General features: G+C 44.9%; 1 protein-coding gene across 2 annotated transcripts in view; it reads left to right on the forward strand.

Moving 5' to 3' along the window:
• The window catches only part of LOC143767468 (uncharacterized), a 102,533-nt gene that overhangs the window by 11,617 nt on the left and 65,268 nt on the right, over nucleotides 1–25,648 (forward strand). The window contains exons 6-7 of one of the 2 annotated variants that reach the window (XM_077255836.1): nucleotides 426–516; nucleotides 10,487–12,468. In XM_077255836.1, the coding sequence (XP_077111951.1) occupies nucleotides 426–516; nucleotides 10,487–11,415 (1,020 nt within the window). In that variant the 3' untranslated portion in view covers nucleotides 11,416–12,468. Of the gene's footprint in view, nucleotides 1–425; nucleotides 517–10,486; nucleotides 12,469–25,648 lie in introns of those variants that run through there. The other variant, XM_077255832.1, reaches the window with a different exon arrangement.

Consider the following 25,648-nt stretch of genomic DNA (forward strand, 5'->3'; position numbering starts at 1 on the left):
ATGTGAGCCAGGGCTGTTTTACTCTGTGTTTGGAGGGAGAGGAAAGTAGAGAGGGGCTGATGTGTATGACTGGTGATGGAGAAGGTATGGTGTTGTGAATGTGGATGGCAAGGGCACACAGGAAGATATAAATAAAGCACATGGTAAAAAAGGAACTATAAAGTGTGGAACACCTGTCTCCTGTCATGACTAACTGCCATTGAATTAACTGCTGCTTCTGGATACGTAGCTGCGGGGATACTTTTCTGAGGGGATACCACGTGCATACACCCCATGCATGTGCACCCTTTAGGATGCTACTAAATTTATAGGGCTGACTAGAGGGGCAGGTGAGAGGGATTGTGGGAGCTGGTTTAGGATAAATTAGAGCTGATCATAGATGTGACTTCTCCATGTGTCTGTGACTTTCATATTATTTGTTTCAGGGTGAAGATCTGACCCATATTAATACTATAGAGACATATGTGATTGGTGATGAGCGGTGTAAAGAGGAGATTCCTACATATGACTACCCAGGTGAGTAGTAACCACTAAATGCAGAGAATTCACAGATTCTTCTCAGTGACTGACTATGGCTGCTTTATTGGTGGTGCAGTCCAGTCATGTTACACTCAAGTGGTCACCAATCAGCCACTAACCCACTACATGTTCCTCCATCAAAAACATTCCCCATTACTTTGGGCACTGGAAGACCTTCTGTTGGAATGAGATCTGATCCAGCCAGAGCTTACTGCCTGGGGAATGCACCCTACTAACTGAAATTAGAAGATGCTGACCCTTACCTTCCCAGATCTCTAAACGGCAACCCCAATGACAGTGTACGTAGAATGTGCTGAAAATATGGAAAATCAGGTGAAGAAAAATATAATCCATATAGTGGCGTTACTTTTATGACTAGAGCCAAATGTTAATTCATTTTAACATCTTCAACCTTTCCTTTATATGTATACTCCAATATAAATAAAAGACCCATAAATGCAAGGAAGATAATACAATTATAATGTTATTTCTTTTTTTATTTCTTTTTTCCACGGTCAAATGAAAGATGTAAGTACGGTCTTGTTTTTTTTTTTTAGGCCGATTATAAACTTTTTACTGGTATCATCTTCGCCTACATAACAGATTTTAGTGGCTTATTATTCCAATATTTGTTGGCCAGAATGAACAAGTGTCATGGAAATTTGGTTTGGATAAATTTATCCCTGTGTGTGCTGTGGCCGTTCCCAATAAGACTGAGTATTTTGAGCACTCATCAAGAATGAGACTGCACAACATTGTGTCAATAACATTCCATCAATACTGACGATTTATTGTACATACATAGTTTTATAATTGCGTATAGAAAGGAGTGGTTAGGGGTTGTTAGGGTGGTTAGTTAATTACCATATTTTCTAGCTCCTCTGTCATTGGCTATCTAAACATATAAGGAATATTGTGATTAATGCACATATGAATGCTGATTAAGCAACTAAAATTGAGCTCTCTGCATCTTTCTGCATCTAGGACAGAGTTGAGACATCTGATCATCACTTAATACATCTGGCGTTGTTCCGCTTTTGCATGGAAAACCCCATACAATCTGTCTGGCTTATATCAGTTTATGTCAGCCATTTTAAACCATTGATTATAATGTATATATTAGCTGTGAGTATATGAGTATATATGATTATAGAGGAGTATACATGCAAGTGAGATCTACATGATATATATATTTCTATCACAAGCCCCCCTTAGATATCACTTGCCCTAATCCTAGCCTCCTGTCCCAAAGCGCTGCATGTTATGGTTCTCAATGGCAAGAGAACATAGCCCAGCAAACATACGAACTAGCTCTTGGAAGGATGGAAACTAAACTGACCATGAACTAAACCTGCCGCACAACTAACAGTAGCCGGGTAGCGTAGCCTGCGTTTTATCCCTAGACGCCCAGCGCCGGCCGGAGGACTAACTAATCCTGGCAGAGGAAAATATAGTCCTGGCTCACCTCTAGAGAAAATTCCCCGAAAGGCAGACAGAGGCCCCCACAAATATTGGCGGTGATTTTAGATGAAATGACAAACGTAGTATGAAAATAGGTTTAGCAAAATTGAGGTCCGCTTACTAGATAGCAGGAAGACAGAAAGGGCACTTTCATGGTCAGCTGAAAACCCTATCAAAATACCATCCTGAAATTACTTTAAGACTCTAGTATTAACTCATAACATCAGAGTGGCAATTTCAGATCACAAGAGCTTTCCAGACACAGAAACGAAACTACAGCTGTGAACTGGAACAAAATGCAAAAACAAACAAGGACTAAGTCCAACTTAGCTGGGAGTTGTCTAGCAGCAGGAACATGCACAGAAAGGCTTCTGATTACAATGATGACCGGCATGGAAGTGACAGAGGAGCAAGGCTAAATAGCGACTCCCACATCCTGATGGAAACAGGTGAACAGAGAGGATGATGCACACCAGTTCAATTCCACCAGTGGCCACCGGGGGAGCCCAAAATCCAATTTCACAACAGCTGCAACTCTTTTGTGCTGCCTGTGAACTGACGCAAGCCTAGTGCCTACGCCCCACTCCGTACAGACTTTTCGCAAATGGGCAGTCAGGAGATCTGTCCCTAATGGGGGTTTGTTGCAATCAGTCTCTTAGTCAATAGCATGTGTAGTGAGCGGTGTGTATTCTTTAACAGGTAGGTCATCTAGTCGGTCAGGCAGGGCATCCACAACATCCTTCTGGCTTGGGTGTCATCTTCTGGTAGGTGAGCTTTCTTGCAATGCGATGAGTGGATCCAAGTGGGTCTTCCCTCCAGTTTCACAGAGGTTGGTGTCATCAGGCCCATGTGCCCACTGGACCACCATAGGGTACATGCTTCGGGGTAGATACTTCGGGGTAGACAGGGTTTGTAGTCCATTGAGTAGACCCTTCCTTCTTCATGTGTTGCTCCCTTCCGCATCCAGCATTCCTTCTCCTCCTTTGGAGCTTGCTCTTGCAACTTCTTAAACAGATCCCAAGACGTCATCTTATCTGGTGTCTTGTCCTCAGTTGTCACGTAGTAGCCGTCCGGCTCTACGACCTCTCCCACTTCTCCATATTGTCTTCCTTTGGCGGCTTCTTTGGCTGCCATATCCGCCATATTGTTGCCCCGTGCCTCTACTGTGTTCAGTTTTCCATGTGCTTTGACTTTCAGTACTGCCACCATTTTTGGAAGTTAAAGTGCGCTCAGCAGGTCCTTAATGGCTTCATGATGCTTCACGGCTGTTCCGCTTGCTGTGATGAAGTCTCTTGCAGCCCAGATGGGTCCAAAGTCATGTGCTATGCCATGCGAATACCTTGAATCGGTATACATTTTCGCAGTCTTGTCTTCTGCCATCTGGTAGGCCTTCGTCAGCGCTATCAGTTCTGCTTCCTGGGCTGACAGACTAGGCAGCAGACTTCTGGACCCTGGATCTCTTGATTGCTGGTCACTGCACATCCCATGTGGAATCTTCCTTCATCATCTGCAAATCTGGAGCCATCTACATAGAGGATCAACTCTGGGTTGGTCAGTGGCTCTTCTGCTACCTTGGGTAGTCCTGCTGTTTTCTTGTTTCATAATGCTGAAGCAATCATGGTCATCCGTCCGGATAAAATCCAGGTCCCTGCGGAAAGTATAATGCAGATTTTGATCTTGATCAGAATTTTTATCTGAGAGTCCATATCTGTATCCCCCCTTGGGAGTGGGAGTAGAGTGGACGGATTGAGGACTGTGCATCTGCAGATGGTGACATTGTCTGGCAGGAGTAGAGAGCACTGGAGGCGAAGATGCCTGGCGGTGGAGAGATGTTTTGGCTGGGTTTGGTTGAGGATTGCTGAGATGTCATGCGGAGCCAGGATTTCCAATGGTTTTTCCAATTATGTCAGCAGTCCTGTCCTGGAGGGCGTGTGCTGCAACTGCTGCTCTCATGCGGGAGGAAGAGGCTCCCCTTGCAACTGGATCCAGGCGAGCTGAAAAGTAGTCTAAAGGTCTCTGCTTTCCCCCCTGAAGCTGCGTCAGGACTCCAGTAGCAAGGCCTTCTTTTTCCATCAAGTAGAGACGGAATGGCTTCTCGTAGTCAGGTAGGCCTAGTGCTGGCGCTGAGACTACAGAGCCTTTTAACTTCTTGAACGAGCTGAAGGCTGCATCTGTCAGGAGGAACGGGGTCACGCTGACGTATTCACACAGAGGCTGCATTGGGACTGAAGCATCAGGGATCCAGGCTCTGCAATACGAAACTAGGCCAAGGAAGGCCTGTAGCACCTTTGGAGTTGTTGGAGGTGTTTCACCTGGTGAGCAATACAGTGTCTCTGGAACGTAACTCGCTTCAGACACCACTGGACTTTGTTCTTTGAGACCTTGCAGTGCTGCTCCGCCAGGTAGAGTAGAAGAGACAAGAAATGGGCTTTACATGTGTCAAAGCCAACTGCACAAAGGAGTAGATTGTCCACGCATTGTAGCAGGGTTACTTCTGCATGTTCTGTGACCCAGTTGGTGAGGACTGTGTACATTGCTTTGTTGAACTGTGAAGGGCTGCTCTGGGCCCACTGTGGCATCACTGTCTATGTGGTGTCTTTTATGCTGTAAGAATCAGGCTGCACTCAGATGTCACCCGAGTGCAGTCCTACTTGAGTGTGACGATTCAAAGAGGGAAAACGGAGGGTGGACCCTCTAGACCGTGACGACGAACCCCTCACGGACGAGCTGACCAGATAGACCGCCCCCTATACAGGGAGAGTTAGGGGCAGGCCCGTGAGGGACTATCGCCACGGAAGCTGGAGGACCAGGATGGGAGAAGACCAAGAAGAGGCGGAGATAGTAGGAACACAGGATAGGTGAGTACTGCAGAGAAACAGGACTGATGGGTAAACTGCAGCAGTGCAGGGACTGGTGGAGGAACTGAGGAAACGCAAAGGCTAGCAGGATAAACCCAAAGTCAGAGGGAAAACGAACTTCACAGAGACTAAGAGCGGCCAGGAACACCTGAAGGAACAAATGATAACCAGGCACAGAGGGACGGCAGGAAGCAGTTTAAATACCTAAAGGCAGGGTAGCACTTCCAGTTAACAGACCTCCAGAACCATAGAGAGGACAATAAGGAGGACCGACTTCCGGGTACTAGTCCTCCAGGACCATAGAGGAGACGAAGAGGAGGACCGACAGAAGATCAGAAGTGCACACGCGCAGCACTGAACCTGGTATGCGCGCGCGCACGAGAAGCAGAGGCCGGGAGCGAGCGCGGAGGGAGAGACGCTGACTGGGGAGGCGGCAGCAGCGGTATGATAGTGTCCCCTGGTGCGTTAAGGCAAACAGGAACTGGTCTTCCGGATGAAGGGGAACACTGGAGAAAGCATTAGCCAGGTCGGTCACTGTGAACACTTTTGTTGTGGAAGGCACATTTGAGAGCAGAGTGTGCGGATTCGGCACAATTGGAGTTTCAAACACCGTGACGTCATTCACAGCTCTCATGTACCATTCTGAACTTGGCTGGCTCTCCTTTTACAGTCTTTTTCTTGACAGGGAAAGCAGAGTATTGCAAGGCGATGTGCAAGGAACAATGATTCCTATTTCCAGGTAGACCTTCAGTTGGTCAGAGGCAGCTTGATTCTAGGCCTGGCCTGGGCCTTATGAGGGTACGGGGTACCTGGCTTGAGTGACACCCGTACTGGGGGCAACTTGAGGTTTTCCCACGTCCTGGGGTCCCTTAGACCATAGACTTTCTGGTACTACGTCCAGTACCTCCTTGGGTAGGCCTCATCGGTTGTTTGAGGTTCTTGTAGGGCCACCAGCACGATTCTTCTTGGGTCAGGGATGCAGAAAGTGTCACGGTCCCATGTTCCTGGAACACTGTGGTTGCCTTCAGCTTCTGCAGTAAGTTCGCTCCCAGCAGGTTGAGTGGCAGGTCCCTGACACCACAAACTGAGACAGGATAGTGTCCTGGCTGAGTGCACACGCTCAGAGGCTTTGTAAGCTGAGAATGTCTGACTTGACCATCAATGCCCATGTGAGACACAGAGGATTCTGATAGGCAGGTGGGATTAGCGAGTTCCACAGGTCTCATCACACTTCTGGCTGCACCAGTGTGCAGAAGAAAAGATCTGACAATTCCATCCACTTTAAGGGTAATTTGAGGTATTGGTCCTGCAGTTGGGTTTTAACATGTAAGGAGAGTAGTGTCTTGTGGACCTGGCTTGCTTGCCCCTGTCCTTCACTGCCTTCTGTACTTCTTCCTTGACCTGTTTCTCTGGACCAACTCTTGGGTTGCATGGGTGCTCTGCACTGGTTCCGGAAATGGCCAAACTTGCCACAGATGTAACACTTGACACCTCTTCTGTCTTTGTAGGGTGGTTGCGCTTCCAGGTCAGTGGTCACCATGAGAGGGGCCGTCCTCTGCACTCCTGGTTGGGACTCAGTCCCTTTGGCTACTGTGGACAATGGCATGATGGGCACTGTAGCAGCAGCGGTGTCCGGCCTGCTGATTGAAGCTGCGGTGGTAAGATGGGGCCTGCAGGTGCATCAGTGGCGAGGCCCGGGGGTGCCATGAGACCGGCGGCTGCACCCAACCCAAGGTCTTGGGGCATAACAGGGGCTGCTGCCGCTGCATCTGCCATCACTTCTTCCCCCTGCTCTGACATAGCTTCTCCCCTTTGCTAACCTTATTGAGGTCGGTGTCTCCTCTCCGGAGTCTGCAGCGGTTCTTCTGATGTGTCGCTCGGCAATTTGCAGCGTCTCCACCTCTGGCTCCCCTTCCGGCGTTTTCAGCAGCACGGCACCCGTTTCCTTCTTCGCACTCTTTGTGGAGCTATAATGTTTTGGCGACAATTGGTGATAAACAGTCTCCTAGGCACACATAAACCATTTTGCTGGGTCAGTCCACTGCCATTGACCTGTTCTCAGGCCTAGCTACTAAGTGGTTTCCTGATTGGCTGTCTCAGTCCATGTGCAAAGGCCTGTGCCAACATTTGCCTGTGTATCTGGTCATGAATGGTGAAGCCCAAGTCTTGGAATACTTGCATTACTCTGCCATGAAACTTCTTTACAGACTCTGTCTTGTCTTGGCTCATGTCATGTAAGCTGAGGGCTTGTCCTACCAATCTGCCTTTGGCCCACTCTCTGAGCTGTTCAATTAGCTGTGGCCCTGGCTCCCAAGCATGTACATCTAATTCTCCTGGAAGTTTGAATTGTTCCTTCATGATTGGCCAGAGTGCATCACCTGCTTCTATTTCCATTTATGGCCCAGAGATCATTCCAGGTGGCTGCATATGTTCGCTAGTTCTGCTACATTCTTGCATTACATGCATCCCTGGGTCTGTAAGATTGCCACCTGACTTGAAGTGCAGTGCACATAGTGTAATGGTGGTGCCTCTATCTGCCCCTGCATTCTTGGTGCCTGTGGGTTTCTTTTCCTAGTACTGGACAGCATGTATGATGTTCCCTCTTCATCTTCATCAGAGGAATAGTTGTGATAGCGTGTGCTGGGGTCATACACTGACTGATTTTGGACTTAGAAGTTGCCTTTTTTATGTGAGGATGTCTCCCCCCTTGCTGAAGCTGTGATGGATTAGGCTTATAGTTCTATGTTCGTGTGAATGTAGGCAGCTCTGACCGGTGCTGAAGTTGTACATTATCAACAAATGGTGACGTCAGTCCTCCCCCCTCTGCACCCAGGGCTGAGCTGTCTGCTGCCTGATGTGTCAGGGGGTTGCCTACTGCAGGGGGGGAGGACGTGAGGAACAGAGGGAGGAGAAGATGGGAGGTGTGAAAGAGAGAGGGAGAGAGAGAGAAGAGAAAAGTCTGGAGATGGGTGTGGAAAAGGAAGAGCAGGAGGAGATAGGTGTGGTGGGGGAGTGGAGAAGGAGGAGAGAGAGGGTGAGGAAAAAAAAGGAGGAAAGAGGTGTGAAGGAGAGAGATAGAGAGAGGGAGAGAGAGAGAAGAGAAAAGTGTGGAGACAGAGGAGAGGAAAGGAGAGTGACAGAGAAAAAGGAGGCTAGAGAAGAACAACAAGAACAATAGAGAGGAGCAATGATGCCTTCTCCCTGTAGGGAGGAACGGGGCGTGCCACATACTGTGCAAAAACTCCCTATACCATGGATTCTGCTGAGAGCAGACTGCGCAGATCCAATATATGGGGAGGCGCTGATGGCTTAATACCTTTCCTATCTTATACACACAAAAATCACTTCCTGGTTTGCTCACATATCTTTCTGTACCACCTAAGCAATGTAAGCTCTGCTGCTACTGTATACCATGTATTAGTATTCAGCAATTTAACATCAGCTAACTTCCCTTATTTTCCTTTCTACGTCATGCCATTCCACAGCTTGAAATCTGCCATTCTAATGGATTTCAGATACTTAACACCTTCATGTTCTGCCACTATCTGGGGGGCTGCTTGCTCTCCAGGAAGTAAAAGACCCTCCTGTTGCTTGGCCACCTTATTCCCCATGCCAAAAACCAAAATAAAAAACAAACAAAAAAGGAAAAAAACAGCAAAAAACTTCTAAAAATGAGTATATAAAAACCTCAAAACCCCCCAAAAGAACAGAAAACCATCGAAAACCTGGTACACGATCAAAAACTCAAAATTTTGATACGAAAGGAAAAAAACTTTTTTCCTTTTTTTTAAAGAGTAAAAAGTAAAGAGACTGAAGGAAAACTTTGGAAAACTTAATTAAAAAAAAACTTAAAAAAACTTTAAAATGAAAAAAGACAGAAGGAATAACCTTCAAAAGAGTAAAAAACAGCTATTTTTTCCCTTCTCTCTGCGCTCAACGCAGTCAGAGACACACGCTTCCCCTTTTCTTATGCTATTGTATCCAATGTCACTAAAATCACGTATCTGAAAACACGTATGTCGCAGCAAAAATGATAGATACTATTTAGTTTCACTTCTTCAAATAAATGCTATACCATAGCCAGATTGCAAAAACAGGAAACTCAGCAAAAAAAAAGAAAAAAAACAGATGTGACAGTGTGATTTACAATGCATATATCTCTCCCAGCATGGAGGAGGGGGAGTTCAGAAAAGAGAAAAAAAACCCTTTCCTTTACAATTGTATGCACTTAAGCAACAATACGTGACATTAACAAACAAATATCGACGTACAGGGTGAATCGATGCCCTCTTTATTATTCTGTGACATGTGCAGGCCTTTCTGGGAACAGACAACTATCAATCGCACTGGGCATACATATGCCGGGAAATCTACCACCCTCCGCTCCGGTCGTCCTGACTGGCCGCTGGCTACGGGAATCTGTGGCAGCCCTCTAAGCTATCACCATCCGAGCCTGGAACATGGGACTGCCTGTCCCGGGACCACCTGTCCCTCCTGCTGCACGGGAATCTGTGATACCTTATTCAGCGATTTGACCTCCTGCCGTCTGTTACCCAGCCACCACAAACAAAACAGTCGCTGTTCCTTTCTTCTCCCGGATCTTACACAAACACAGAACACATACACGGCACACAGCAGACACCTTGACTTATATCCCAGGGTTTTGGATACAGGCTCAGACTTTTTACACTACCTGGGAATGCGGTGGTGACCACACCTGACCGGCTAAAGGTATAGACCCGGACTGGGCACAGGGGACATTCAGGTAAGATTATAACATTTTCTTACCTTACTTATGGAGCTGCATTCTCCGTCCCGTGAGCCAAGGCCGCGGCCGGCACCCTTGTCCTTCCGGTCAGCAAGGTCCCCTGTGATATTTTCGTCCAGCCCCACGTTGGGCGCCACTTGTCATGGAAATTTGGTTTGGATAAATTTATACCTGTGTGTGCTGTGGCCGTTCCCAATAAGACTGAGTATTTTGAGCGCTCATCAAGAATGAGACTTCACAACATTGTGTCAATAACATTCCATCAATACTGACGATTTATTGTACATACATAGTTTTATAATTGCGTATAGAAAGGAGTGGTTAGGGGTTGTTAGGGTGGTTAGTTAATTATCATATTGTCTAGCTCCCCTGTCATTGGCTATCTAAACATATAAGGAATATTGTGATTAATGCACATATGAATGCTGACTAAGAAACTAAAATTGAGCTCTCTGCATCTTTCTGCATCTAGGACAGAGTTAAGACATCTGATCAGCACTTAATACATCTGGTGTTGTTCCGCTTTTGCATGGAAAACCCTATACAATCTGTCTGGCTTATATCAGTTTATGTCAGCCATTTTAAACCATTGATTATAATGTATATATTAGCTGTGAGTATATGAGTATATATGATTATAGAGGAGTATACATGCAAGTGAGATCTACATGATATATATATTTCTATCACACAAGGAGGGTCGAACATCATGCTCTACTGATTGATGCTCTGAGGTCTATTGTTAGTTCTTGTTTTTGTCTTATTGAATATTGTAATTTTTCTACATAATTTGCAATTTCTATGTATATTTTAGAATTGGTATACCAATATAATTTTTAAGGATATTTTATTCATAAACAATAATTTCTATTCTTGGCAGATGACTTTACCAGGATTTCACAGGGACAAGTGACAACTGCAATTTTTCAATCAGATGACCTTGATACGACACAAGATATAACTGAAGTGAATCCCACTACTCCAGATATATCATCATCCTTTCACAGCAAAGATTTATTCTCTGATCCTTTTAAACAAGTTCAAACTTCAGATTCATTACGGACTATTCCGAAAAATAAAAATAAAAAAAGAGACATTAAAAATCAAACTGGTCTAACAGCAAAGAACCCATTTGCAAGATCACAATATGACCAAAGTTTTCCCTTCAAAACTTCTTTTATTACACATCAAAAACTTCACACAGAGGAGAGAGAATTTTGTTGTTCAGATTTTGGGAAATATTTTAGCCAGAAATCAGAGCTTATTAAGCATGACAGAGTTCACACAGGGGAGAAGCCATATTCATGTTTTGACTGTGGGAAATGTTTTGTAGATGAAACAAATCTTGTTAAACACCAGAAATTTCACACAGGGGAGAAGCCACATTTATGTTCAGAATGTGGGAAATGTTATGCAGATAGGTCAAATCTTGTTATCCACCAGAGAACTCACACAGGGGAGAAGCCATATTCATGTTTAGAATGTGGGAAACATTTTAACCAAAAATCACATTTGGTTAGTCACCAGAGAATTCACACAGGGGAGAAGCCTTTTTCATGCTTACAATGTGGAAAATGTTGGGCACATAAATCAAGTCTTGTGGCACACCAGAGAACTCACACAGGGGAGAAAGCCTTTTCATGCGCAGTATGTGGGAAATGTTGCACAGATAACTCAGATCTTGTTGCACATCACAGAATTCACACAGGGGATAAACCATATGCATGTCCAGAATGTGGGAAATGTTTTGTACATAAATCAAGTGTTCTTAGACACCAGAAAATTCACAAAGGGGAGAAGCTTTGTTGATGTTCAGAATGTGGGAAATGTTTTACCCACAAATGGTATCTTCTTGAATGTCAAACATTGAAAAGCCATTATTATACGTAGAAGGTGAGAAATGTTTTACTTAAGTGGAATCGGGTGTTTATTATGTACTGTATTTTTCGGACTATAAGACGCAACCCAAATTTTCAAAAGAAAAATAGGGAAAAAAATTAATGCGTCAAATGAAGGTCCGTCTTACAGTCCAAATTATTCAGCTTGCCTTGGGGGTAGGGTTTGATAGGGAGTTCTGGTGGAGCAGGTACACAGGAGGTGTTCGGCGGTCTGGCTCATCGCAGGATGGTACAGCAGGTTTGGTGGTGCTGGGGCTCCGACATTTTGTGAAAGTCCCCACACATCCATCCTAGGCTTATGCGCGGCAGTTTCGCAGATGATCGGTAGTTCGGGGGCTCCGCCGCCATTTGTGGAAATCCCGGAGCCCCCACACCTCCATCCCAGGCTGAAATGCGCACTTTTGTAGATGCTCGGTGGTGCGGAGGCTCCGCCGACATTTTGTGAAAGGCCGGAGCCCCCGTACTTACTTTGATATAATGAGTTGGTCCCCATGAAAATGGCTGCCGGAGGCGGAGCATGCGCAGACTGAGATCTCAGGAGACATGATTTAGAGACAGAGACCTGCAATATTTCCTTTTCTGGTCTGCTACGCTGCAGTTTTGATAAAATCATTGTTTTCTCTACTAGATCTTCAGATCTAGTAGTGTTCTGAGTGCTGAGCTCTGTATAGCCCCACCAACATCACTGATTGGCAGCTTTCTGGGTACACTTACATTGATAGAAAGCTAATAATTAGTGGTGGTAGTGTGGTTACACAAAGCAAGAGGACTATATGGCATCAGACAATTAATCCTCTAGTGTTAATCTCCTGTTTGTAAAATAGTGATTTTATTGAATGTACAGCAAGCAGCCCAGTAAGTGATACATAGCTGGAATCAGGGTCTCTACTAGTGATGAGCAAGTATACTCGTTGCTCGGGTTTTCCCAAGAACGCTCGGCTGGTCTCTAAGTATTTGTTAGTGTTCGGAGATTTAGTTTTCATCATGGCAGCGGAATGATTTACATCTACTAGCCAGCCTAAGTACATGTTGGGGTTGCCTGGTTGCTAGGGAATCCCCACATGTATTCAAGTTGGCTAGTAGCTGTAAATCATTCAGCTGCAGCGATGAAAACTAAATCTCCGAGCAGTCATAAATACTCAGAGACCACCCGAGCGTGCTCGGAAAAACCCGCTCATCACTAGTCTCTACCCCTACAATATGCTGCCCTCAGATTCACCAAGAAAACTCGCACAGGTAGGAACAATATATTTTATGAAACTGAGCGCGAAAACACAACAGAGGCAGAGAAAGTAAGGGAAAATAAGTAAAAGAGAAAGCAATTTACATAGTACATTGGAATTAAAATATATGTAGATACTAACAGACATCTGTTATCTGAAAAATAAATAAAAAAACAATATTCCATGTGCATTGAATACTTCACAGTAATATATTTAAATATTCACTATTTGGACAAAAGTATTTTAATTGCACCCCCCAAAAATACATCCGTTTCTCCCTCTATAAAACCAGAGTTAACAATTTAAGCCTTAACCAATAGCCATTTCTAGGCTGAATATGATTTCCAACTCCTCCATCGTCCTTATCCATCCATTCTACAGCAACTATGATATTTTATGTTTTCCTCTTCACAATCCAAAATTTGTATTTTCTCAAAACTATGTTCTAAAAAGTACAGTTTCTCCATATTGGAATGAAATCTAAAATTGCTGGTCTTTACGTTCCACCAAATCATATTAACCCCTTCACGCCAGAGCTATTTTAATTTTCCATCCACATGGCCATGTGAGGGCTTGTTTTTTGCAGGACAAGTTGTACTTTTGAACGACACCATTGATTTTACCATTTAATTAAATTGCAAAAAAAAAAAGTGCAATTGCAAATTTATTTTTTTTTCTTAACAAGTTCACCAAATGACCTAAAACTGACCCGCAATTATGTTGCTCCAGGTCAGTACGAGTTTGCACGAGTGCGCCGTTTTCTGAGACCTGTAGCATCTCCATTTTTCGTGATCTGGGGTTGGGTGAGGGCTTATTTTTTGCGTACAGAGCTGACATTTTTATTGATACATTTTGGTGTAGATACGATCTTTTGATTGCCCGTTATTGCATTTTAATTAGCGATGAGCGAGTGTACTCGTGGGAATTCCCTAGCAACCAGGCAACCTCCACATGTACTCAGCCTGGCTATTAGCTGTAAGTCATTCAGCTGTCGCGATGAAAACTAAATCTCCGAGCAGTCATAAATACTCGGAGGTCACCCAAGCGTGCTCAGGAAAACCCGAGCAACGAGTACACTCGCTCATCACTAATTTTAATGCAATGTTGTGGCGACCAGAAAAAAAAAATTTTGGTGTTTTGATTTTTTTTTTCGTTACGACGATTACCAATCGGATAAATTATTTTTATATATTGGTAGATTGGGTGATTTTTTTTTTAAACTGTATTATTTTGAATGGAGGGTGATTTAAACTTTTATATTTTTTTAAATATTTTTAAAACCTTTATTTTTTTAATAGCTTCAATAGTCTCCATGGGAGACTAGAAGCTGCGATCATCCGATAGCCTTTGCTACACATAGCAATGCTTCAGCCCTGGTTTGTGTAGCTAAAATGATCACTTGCTACGAGCGCTGACCGCTGGGCAGCGCTCATAGCTATCTGGCTATGACAACCACAGGCATCTCATGCAGACCCTGGGTTGTTATGCCAACCCATTGGCAACCCGCAGTCATGTGACAGATTGACAGCAGCGTTTAACATGTGAACAGCTGCGGTTGGATCACTGTTGAAATTAGGTGACGTGCTGGAAAAGAAGTGGGCTCAACGCCGGAGTCCACAACAAAAGGGGGAGACCCGACATAAGTCGTACGTGTACGAAGCATGTCATGAAGGGGTTAAAGAGTTTCAGTGTTTGGTTTCCAGAAATGGGTTTAATCACAAGTCTTTCCGTTTTCTAAAATTTCAAACATAATATAAGATGACACACGTTGGAAACCAGGCCTGGAGTATCCAGCCACGGGGCCCGGATTCTCTCATTTTTGGCTCTGGCGTTTCTTTTACAATGAATCCCTTTCTCATACAGTCCTGTAGTAATGACTTTGGTAATCACATCTTGTGGGAGGGTTCATCTGAATCCATCTAAATGTTATTAATTGATGTACAAAAAACAATAAACGTCCTACCACAATTTTATCATGTGTGTCCAGTGTCAGTTCTTCTATTTTCCCTAATAAAACACCTGGATGTCTCCGTCCAAACCGGCTGATGATTATACAAATGTAATAACTTTCTGCAAAAGATATTTAGAATCCGGCATCACGTGTATAAGATCAGCAGCTTCTGCTGAGCACTTTGGACCTTTGGCTTCTGGATGTATGCCAACCCTGTGGAGAAACAGAGGATAATATAATTGTCACAGTCTGCAAATTTCTCTTAGGATTATAGATCTGTCCACTGCAAGTATGCTTGTCCATTGGTCATCAGTGACTGCTCCCAATGTTCTTCTTTCAGTTACTCATACACAGGATCATTTTCCATATATTTAGATAGCGGCATTTTATAAAGTATAGAAATCTCACCGGACATTCTCCCTGAATTAGATATTGTGCTCGGCATCATGTCTGACTGCACAGAAAGTTTCCTAATCCTATTTTGCGCATCCAAGATGTTGGACCTGAAAATGTGATTCTATTCCTCCTGTAATTGTTGATAGGAACAGAAAGTATTTTTGGACAATAGACGTCTAAGTCTCATAATACCTGATTTAAATCAAATTTTTAAACCCATCTAGTTGTGGGAATTCAAGCATGGTCCAGTTATTCCACACAGACGTATATACAAACTGAGGACTTCTTTACAGAGTTATGGATCAGCCCAACACTAAGTGGTCCGGACCTAACTTCATTAAATTTTCCAAAGCTGATAATAAGTCTGTATACTTAATCTTGAAAGATGTCACCACTAACGCCTATTCATAGTCCCTCTCGCCAACACCATAAATGTTAGCTTTGTTCTGCAAGGCCATAGGTTTCATAGGGACAGCCCTGCAACATCTTCTATTCCAACTTAAATCTTTGAAACACACATTTATATGATGTCACTGCCCTCCTCTTCTTGACTTATGGTGGAAAGCAAAAGGTGATATTTTATAGCAGAGCAAGTATTTGGCGCAGCAGTAAAGCAGAGCCCAGTAAGATAGACACATTGAATTGGGTAAGTAGCCCATTGTATATTCCCCTCATCCTGTGGCCATCTTCTCTCTGGTTAATGGTTCCCCAAGCTTAAGTGTTCTTTACAGGGGTTGACGACTTCAGCATTATGAAGCATGTGCACTGTGTTTCAGTGACCTAAGCGAGACTTGGCGGGATATGTATTTGATATTCAAGTCTCATAGCTGCCAATAAGCTGCTGTGAATTTGACATTCTAAATTGCCACTGAGAAACCTGGGTGTACTGGGATGTCTGCATTTTCTAGTGAAAGGTGGCCAAGTTGTCTAGTCAACTTGAGCACTGTATCTCAATCTCTCTAATTGAGCATTGTAACTATGAACGTGTGGGGCGCGGTCCTCGGGATTTGATCTTGTCAAGATTCTATGGGTTTCTTCTACAGTAAAGGCTGGAGAGAACTTATCTAGACCAAATATATTTGCTTTTTAGAAAACATTTTTTTGACAGGGTGATTAATGAGTGGAACAGGCTGCCACAACAGGTGGTGAGTTCTCCTTCCATGGAAGATTTCTAACAGAGGCTGGGATGATTTAGTGAATCCTGCTTTGAGCAGGGGGTTGGGCCAGATGATGCAGGAGGTCCCTTCCAACTCTCCCATTCTATGATTCTATGAATATCACTGAGTAACACTTCAGACACAGCAGGGTTTCTACATTTTTCTAGGCTTTCTTTTATGTCCTCTCTCTCTACTTCGCTGCATGTCTTGAATGCTCCATAATGAATGGATGTCCACACAGTGGTCTTGAGGATATTCCAGCATGACGAAGTGAGGGCAGCACCTCTAGTTCGTGCTATCCACACAGCTGCAAAGCACAAGTAGAACATTCCCAGTACAGCTCTATCTCTGAAGAGTCTATATATCTTATATGTAATTTGTTTGAGTATAACAAAATGGCAAGGTGGATCACCATGTGCTGCCTTCCGTAAGCAGTGGTTACTTCACTTGGTACTACGACAGAGGTAGAGATTCGGTCAGAATCTCAGCAGGATCGGCTGCGAAGTTCAAACAACTGTGGTTGCCTATTATAGTATCAGTGGTAAAAATGCAAGACATTTTATATATTAATGTGACTTTGAATTGAATTGCAGAGGCCTGCACTGATTGGTAGCAGTCTCCGATTAAACAACTCCCTGCAAATATTACTGTGACACAGCTTGTGCCCTGCCCTTTGTCACTGTACTAAAGCTTATGTGGACCAGAGTTGAAATGGTTAAAGTAATGTGCATTTAGAGCAGGCTCTGCCTATCTTGAGCAAAGAGAAAAGTGTAAATTCTTAACAATTTTAAGTTGACTTTAACCCCTTCCCGACCCATGACGCCTATGTGGCGTCATGGAATGATCGCATCCCTGCAGATCGGGTGAAAGGGTTAACTCCTATTTTACCCGATCTGCAGGGAGAGGGGGAGTTGTACTTCAGCCTAGGGGGGGTGGCTTTGCCCCCACGTGGCTACGATCGCTCTGATTGGCTGTTGAAAGTGCAACAGCCAATCAGAGCAATTTGCAATATTTCACCTATGAAAATGGTGAAATATTGCAATCCAGCCATGGCCGATGCTGCAATAGTATCTGCCATGGCTGGAAATCATGTTCTGGCCCCCCCCACCGCCCCCGATCTCCTCCCCAGTCCTCCGTTCTGTCCGGTACCCCCCTCCGTCCCCCTGTTCGCTCCCCCGTGCTCCTGTCCGCTCCCCCCGTCCTCCGACCCCTCCCCTGTGCTCCGATCCACCCCCCCACCACCCCCTCATACTTACCGAGCCTCCCGAAGTCGGTCCGTCTTCTCCCTGGGCGCCGCCATCTTCCAAGATGGCGGACGCATGCTCAGTGCGCCCGCCGAATCTGCCGGCTGGCAGATTCGTTACAAGTTCATTTTGATCGCTGTGGTAGGTTCTATCACAGCGATCAAAATAAAAAAAATAATAAATAAACCCCCCCCTTTATCACCCCCATAGGTAGGGACAATAATAAAATAAAGAAAATATATTTTTTTCTTTTTCCACTAGGGTTAGGGTTAGAACTAGGGTTAGAACTAGGGGTAGGGTTAGGGGTAGGGTTAGGGGTAGGCTTAGGGTTATGGCATGTGCACACAGTGCGGATTTGGCTGCGGATCCGCAGCGGATTGGCTGCTGCGAATTCGTAGCAGTTTTACATCAGGTTTACAGTACCATGTACACCTATGGAAAACCAAATCCGCTGTGCCCATGGTGCGGAAAATTCCGTGCAGAAACGCTGCGTTGTATTTTCCGCAGCATGTCAATTCTTTGTGCAGATTCCTGTTATGACCCCAATGGCAGAGGGTCTCAGGAATAATGATAAGTTGGTAAATACAGAAAACCAGCTCATAGGGCAGTGGTAACTGGGCTGACCATATAACTAATCCTAGCACCACAAATACCAGCAGCCGGGGAACGTTCCTACATTGATCCTAGACGTCTCGCGCCAGCCGGAGAGCTAACTACCCCTAGTAGGGAAAAGAAAGACCTTTCTTGCCTCCAGAGGAAATACCCCAAAAGTTGGATAGAAGCCCCCCACAAATAATAACGGTGAGGTAAGAGGAAAAGACAAACATAAGAATGAGCTAGGTATTTAGCAAAGAGAGGCCCACTAGCTAATAGCAGAATATAGAAAGATAACTTATATGGTCAGCAAAAAATCCTATCAAAAATATCCACACTGGAAATTCAAGAACCCCCGAACCGTCTAACGGTCCGGGGGGAGAACACCAGCCCCCTAGAGCTTCCAGCAAGGTCAGGAATCACATTTAGTACAAGCTGGACAAAAATGATAGCAAACAAATAACCCAAAAAACAAAGAAGCAGACTTAGCTTAATTTAGCACGAACCAGGACCAGCAAACAGGAGCAAACAGAATGTGTCTGATAACACTGATGCCAGGCACTGGACTAAGGTTCCAGGAGGTTTATATAGCAACATCCCTGAAGTAACGACCCAGCTGGGTGCAAACTGAGGGAAGGAAATCCTAGAGTCATATCAATAGTAACCACAAGAGGGAGCCAAAAAAGTCTAATTCACAACAGTACCCCCCCTTTAAGGAGGGGTCACCGAACCCTCACCAAGACCACCAGGGCGATCAGGATGAGCAGCGTGAAAGGTACGAACTAAATCGGCTGCATGCACATCAGAGGCAACCACCCAGGAATTATCCTCCTGACCATAACCCTTCCACTTGACCAAATACTGAAGCCTCCGCCTGGAGAGACGAGAATCCAAGATCTTCTCCACCACGTACTCCAACTCGCCCTCAACCAACACCGGAGCAGGAGGCTCAGCAGAAGGAACCACAGGCACAACGTAGCGTCGTAACAAAGACCTGTGGAACACGTTGTGAATGGCAAACGAAACCGGAAGATCCAAGCGAAAGGACACTGGATTAAGGATTTCCAATATCTTGTAAGGACCGATGAAGCGAGGCTTAAATTTAGGAGAGGAGAACTTTATAGGAACAAATCGAGAAGACAGCCACACCAAATCCCCAACACGAAGTCGGGGACCCACACCGCGGCGGCGGTTGGCAAAACGCTGAGCCTTCTCCTGTGACAATTTTAAGTTGTCCACCACATGATTCCAGATCTGCTGCAACCTATTCACCACAGAATCTACCCCAGGACAGTCAGAAGGCTCCACATGTCCCGAGGAAAAACGAGGATGGAAACCAGAGTTGCAGAAAAATGGCGAAACCAAAGTAGCGGAACTAGCCCGATTATTTAGGGCAAACTCAGCCAACGGCAAGAAGGTCACCCAATCATCCTGATCTGCCGAAACGAAACACCTCAAGTAAGCCTCCAGAGTCTGATTAGTTCGCTCAGTTTGTCCATTAGTCTGAGGATGAAAGGCAGACGAGAACGACAAATCAATGCCCATCCTAGCACAAAAGGATCGCCAGAACCTGGAAACAAACTGGGATCCTCTGTCAGACACAATATTCTCAGGAATGCCGTGTAAACGAACCACATTCTGAAGGAACACAGGAACCAGATCGGAAGAGGAAGGCAGCTTAGGCAAAGGCACCAAATGGACCATTTTTGAAAAGCGATCACATACCACCCAGATGACAGACATACCCCGAGACACCGGGAGATCAGAAATGAAATCCATGGAAATATGTGTCCAAGGCCTCTTCGGGACAGGCAAGGGCAAGAGCAACCCGCTGGCACGGGAACAGCAAGGCTTAGCTCGAGCACAAGTCCCACAGGACTGCACAAATGACTGTACATCCCGTGACAAAGAAGGCCACCAAAATGACCTAGCCACCAGATCTCTGGTGCCAAAAATTCCCGGATGACCTGCCAACACCGAGGAATGAACCTCGGAAATGACTCTGCTGGTCCACTTATCAGGAACAAACAGTCTGTCAGGTGGACAAGAGTCAGGTCTACCAGCTTGAAATCTCTGCAACACACGTCGCAAATCAGGAGAAATGGCTGACAAAATAACTCCTTCTTTAAGAATACCGACAGGTTCTGTGACTCCAGGAGAGTCAGGCACAAAGCTCCTTGAAAGAGCGTCAGCTTTCACATTCTTTGAACCTGGTAAATACGAGACCACAAAGTTAAAACGGGAGAAAAACAATGACCAGCGGGCCTGTCTAGGATTCAAGCGTTTAGCAGACTCGAGATACATCAAATTTTTGTGATCAGTCAAGACCACCACACGATGCTTAGCACCCTCGAGCCAATGACGCCACTCCTCAAATGCCCACTTCATGGCCAGTAATTCCCGATTGCCAACATCATAATTCCGCTCAGCGGGCGAAAACTTCCTAGAGAAGAAAGCACATGGTCTCATTACCGAGCAACCAGGGCCTCTCTGTGACAAAACGGCCCCTGCCCCAATCTCAGAAGCATCCACCTCGACCTGAAAGGGAAGTGAGACATCAGGCTGGCACAAAACAGGCGCCGAAGTAAACCGGCGCTTCAACTCCTGGAACGCCTCCACGGCTGCAGGAGCCCAGTTAGCAACATCAGAACCTTTCTTGGTCATATCCGTCAAAGGTTTAACAACGCTAGAAAAATTAGCGATAAAACGACGGTAGAAGTTAGCAAAACCCAAGAACTTCTGAAGACTCTTAACTGACGTGGGTTGAGTCCACTCATGAATAGCTCGGACCTTGACGGGGTCCATCTCCACAGCAGAAGGGGAAAAAAATAAACCCCAAAAAGGGAACTTTCTGTACTCCAAAGAGACACTTTGAGCCTTTAACAAACAAGGCATTCTCACGCAAAACCTGAAACACCATCCTGACCTGCTCCACATGTGAGTCCCAATCTTCAGAGAAAACCAGAATATCGTCCAGATAAACAATCATAAATTTATCCAGATACTTCCGGAAAATATCATGCATAAAGGACTGAAATACTGAGGGAGCATTAGAAAGCCCAAAAGGCATCACCAAGTACTCAAAATGACCTTCGGGCGTATTAAATGCAGTCTTCCATTCATCACCTTGCTTAATGCGCACAAGGTTGTACGCACCACGAAGATCTATCTTGGTGAACCACTTGGCACCCTTAATCCGGGCAAACAAGTCCGACAAGAGAGGCAAAGGATACTGAAATTTTACAGTGATTTTATTCAGAAGCCGATAGTCAATACAAGGTCTCAAAGATCCGACCTTTTTGGCCACAAAAAAGAATCCCGCACCAAGAGGGGAAGAGGATGGGCGGATATGCCCCTACTCCAGAGACTCCTTGATATATGAACGCATTGCGGCATGCTCAGGTACTGACAGATTAAATAATCTTCCCTTAGGAAATTTACTACCTGGAATCAAATCTATGGCGCAGTCACAGTCCCTATGAGGAGGCAGAGCACTGGATCTGGACTCACTGAATACATCCTGATAATCAGACAAGTACTCAGGAACTTCCGAATGAGTAGAGGAAGCAATAGACACCGGCGGGGAATCAGCATGAATTCCCTGACAGCCCCAACTTGACACAGACATTGCCTTCCAATCCAAGACAGGATTGTCGGTCTGTAACCATGGCAGACCCAAAACGACCAAATCATGCATTTTATGCAGAACAAGAAAACGAATCACCTCCCGATGTTCAGGAGTCATGCACATGGTCACCTGTGTCCAAAACTGCGGTTTATTTTCCGCCAATGGCGTAGCATCAATACCTCTAAGAGGAATAGGATTTACTAATGGTTCAAGAACAAAACCACAGCGCTTGGCAAATGACAGATCCATAAGACTCAGGGCAGCACCTGAATCCACAAACGCCATAACAGGGTAAGAAGACAAAGAGCAAATTAAAGTCACAGACAAAATAAATTTAGGTTGCAAATTACCAATGGCGACAGGACTAACAACCCTTGTTAGGCGTTTAGAGCATGCTGATATAACATGTGTAGAATCACCACAGTAAAAACACAACCCATTCTGACGTCTATGATTTTTCCGTTCATTTCTAGTCTGAATTCTATCACATTGCATTAAATCAGGTGTTTGTTCAGACAACACCACCAGAGGATTAGCGGTTTTGCGCTCCCGCAAACGCCGGTCAATTTGAATAGCAAGCGCCATAGAATCATTCAGACTTGTAGGAATGGGGAAACCCACCATCACATTCTTAATGGCTTCAGAAAGGCCATTTCTGAAATTTGCTCCCAGAGCACACTCATTCCACTGAGTAAGCACGGACCATTTCCGAAATTTTTGGCAATACACCTCAGCTTCATCCTGACCCTGAGAAATAGCCAGCAAGGCTTTTTCTGCCTGAATTTCAAGATTGGGTTCCTCGTAAAGCAATCCGAGCGCCAGAAAAAACGCATCAATATTCGCCAATGCCGGATCTCCTGGCGCTAGCGAGAAAGCCCAATCCTGAGGGTCGCCCCGCAAAAAAGAAATAACAATTTTAACTTGCTGAGCTGAATCTCCAGATGAACGGGGTCTCAGAGAAAGAAACAATTTACAATTATTCTTGAAATTCCTAAACCTAAATCGGTCTCCAGAAAACAATTCCGGAATAGGTATTTTAGGTTCAGACATAGGACTACTGGTAACAAAATCTTGTATACCCTGCACACGAGCTGCCAGCTGGTCTACACTTGTAATCAAGGTCTGGACATTCATGTCTGCAGCAAACACAAGCCACTCAAAGGTAAAGGGGAGGAAGAGAAGGAAAAAAAAAAAAAAACTCAGAATTTCCTTTCTTATTATCCCACTTCTGCAATGCTTTAAACATTCAATGTTGGCCTGGCATACTGTTATGACCCCAATGGCAGAGGGTCTCAGGAATAATGATAAGTCGGTAAATACAGAAAACCAGCTCATAGGGCAGTGGTAACTGGGCTGACCATATAACTAATCCTAGCACCACAAATACCAGCAGCCGGGGAACGTTCCTACGTTGATCCTAGACGTCTCGCGCCAGCCGGAGAGCTAACTACCCCTAGTAGGGAAAAGAAAGACCTTTCTTGCCTCCAGAGGAAATACCCCAAAAGTTGGATAGAAGCCCCCCACAAATAATAACGGTGAGGTAAGAGGAAAAGACAAACATAAGAATGAGCTAGGTATTTAGCAAAGAGAGGCCCACTAGCTAATAGCAGAATATAGAAAGATAACTTATATGGTCAGCAAAAAATCCTATCAAAAATATCCACACTGGAAATTCAAGAACCCCCGAACCGTCTAACGGTCCGGGGGGAGAACACCAGCCCCCTAGAGCTTCCAGCAAGGTCAGGAATCACATTTAGTACAAGCTGGACAAAAATGATAGCAAACAAATAACCCAAAAAACAAAGAAGCAGACTTAGCTTAATTTAGCACGAACCAGGACCAGCAAACAGGAGCAAACAGAATGTGTCTGATAACACTGATGCCAGGCACTGGACTAAGGTTCCAGGAGGTTTATATAGCAACACCCCTGAAGTAACGACCCAGCTGGGTGCAAACTGAGGGAAGGAAATCCCAGAGTCATATCAATAGTAACCACAAGAGGGAGCCAAAAAAAGTCTAATTCACAACAGATTCCGCAGCGTTTTACACCTGTTCCTCAATAGGAATCCGCAGGTGAAATCCGCACAAAAAAAACACTGGAAATCTGCTGTAAATCCGCAGGTAAAACGCAGTGCCTTTTACCTGCAGATTTTTCAAAAATCGTGCGGAAAAATCTCACACGAATCCGCAACGTGGGCACATAGCCTTAGAGTTAGGGTTGGAATTAGAGTTAGGGTTGGAATTAGGGCTAGGGTTAGAAATAGGGTTAAGATTAGGCTTGTGGTTAGGGTTACGGATAGGGTTAGGGGTGTGTTGGGGTTACAGTTGTGGTTAGGGTTGGGATTAGGGTTAGGGTTGGGATTAGGGTTAGGATTAGGATTGGAATTAGGGTTACGGGTGAGTTGAGGTTAGGGTTGTGGTTAGGGGTGTGTTGGGGTTAGGGTTGTGATTAGGGTTATGGCTACAGTTGGGATTAGGATTAGGGGTGTGTTGGGGTTAGTGTTGAAGTTAGAATTGAGGGGTTTCCACTGTTTAGGCACATCAGGGGTCTCCAAACGTAACATGGCGCCACCATTGATTCCAGCCAATCTTGCGTTCAAAAAGTCAAATGGTGCTCCCTCCCTTCCAAGCCCCGACGTGCGCCCAAACAGTGGTTTACCCCCACATTTGGGGTACCAGCGTACTCAGGACAAACTGGGCAACAACTGTTGGGGTCCAATTTATCCTGATACCCTTGCAAAAATAAAAAATTACTTGCTAAAACATAATTTTTGAGGAAAGAACAATTCTTTTTTATTTTCACGGCTCTGCGTTATAAACTTCTGTGAAGCACTTGGGGGTTGAACGTGCTCACCACACATCTAGATAAGTTCCTTGGGGGGTCTAGTTTCCAAAATGGGGTCACTTGTGGGGTGTTTCTACTGTTTAGGCACATCAGGGGCTCTGCAAATGCAATGTGACGCCCGCAGACCATTCCATCAAAGTCTGCATTTCAAATGTCACTACTTCCCTTCCGAGCCCCGGCATGTGCCCAAACAGTGGTTTACCCCCACATATGGGGTATCAGCGTACTCAGGAGAAACTGGAAAACAACTTTTGGGGTCAAATTTCTCCTGTTACCCTTGCAAAAATAAAAAATTCTGGGCTAAAAAATATTTTTGAGGAAAGGAAACACATTTATTAATTTCACGGCTCTGCGTTATAAACTTCTGTGAAGCACTTGGGGGTTCAAAGTGCTCACCACACATCTAGATAAGTTCCCTTGGGGGTCTAGTTTCCAAAATGGAGTCACTTGTGGGGAGTTCCTACTGTTTAAGCACATCAGGGGCTCTGCAAACGCAACCTGACGCCCGCAGAGCATTCCATCAAAGTCTGCATTTTAAAACGTCACTACTTCCCTTCCAAACCCCGACGTGTGCCAAAACAGTGGTTTACCCCCACATATGGGGTATCAGCGTACTCAGGAGAAACTGGACAACAACTTTTGGGGTCCAATTTCTCCTGTTACCCTTGGGAAAATAAAAAAATGTGGGCTAAAAAATCATTTTTGAGAAAAGAAAAATTATTTTTTATTTTCATGGCTCTGCGTTATAAACTTCTGTGAAGCACTTGGGGGTTCAAAGTGCTCACCACACATCTAGATTAGTTCCTTGGGAGGTCTAGTTTCCAAAATGGGGTCACTTGTGCGGGAGCTCCAATGTTTAGGCACACAGGGGCTCTCCAAACGCGACATGGTGTCCGCTAATGATTGGAGCTAATTTTCCATTCAAAAAGCCAAATGGCGTGCCTTCCCTTCCGAGCCCTGCGGTGCGCCCAAACAGTGGTTTACCCCCACATATGGGGTATCATCGTACTCGGGACAAACTGGACAACAACATTTGGGGTCCAATTTCTCCTATTACCCTTGGGAAAATAAAAAATTCTGGGCTAAAAATCATTTTTGAGGAAAGA

Source organism: Ranitomeya variabilis, chromosome 4 (genome assembly GCF_051348905.1).
Source record: "Ranitomeya variabilis isolate aRanVar5 chromosome 4, aRanVar5.hap1, whole genome shotgun sequence".
In the NCBI taxonomy this organism is placed as follows: domain Eukaryota; kingdom Metazoa; phylum Chordata; class Amphibia; order Anura; family Dendrobatidae; genus Ranitomeya; species Ranitomeya variabilis.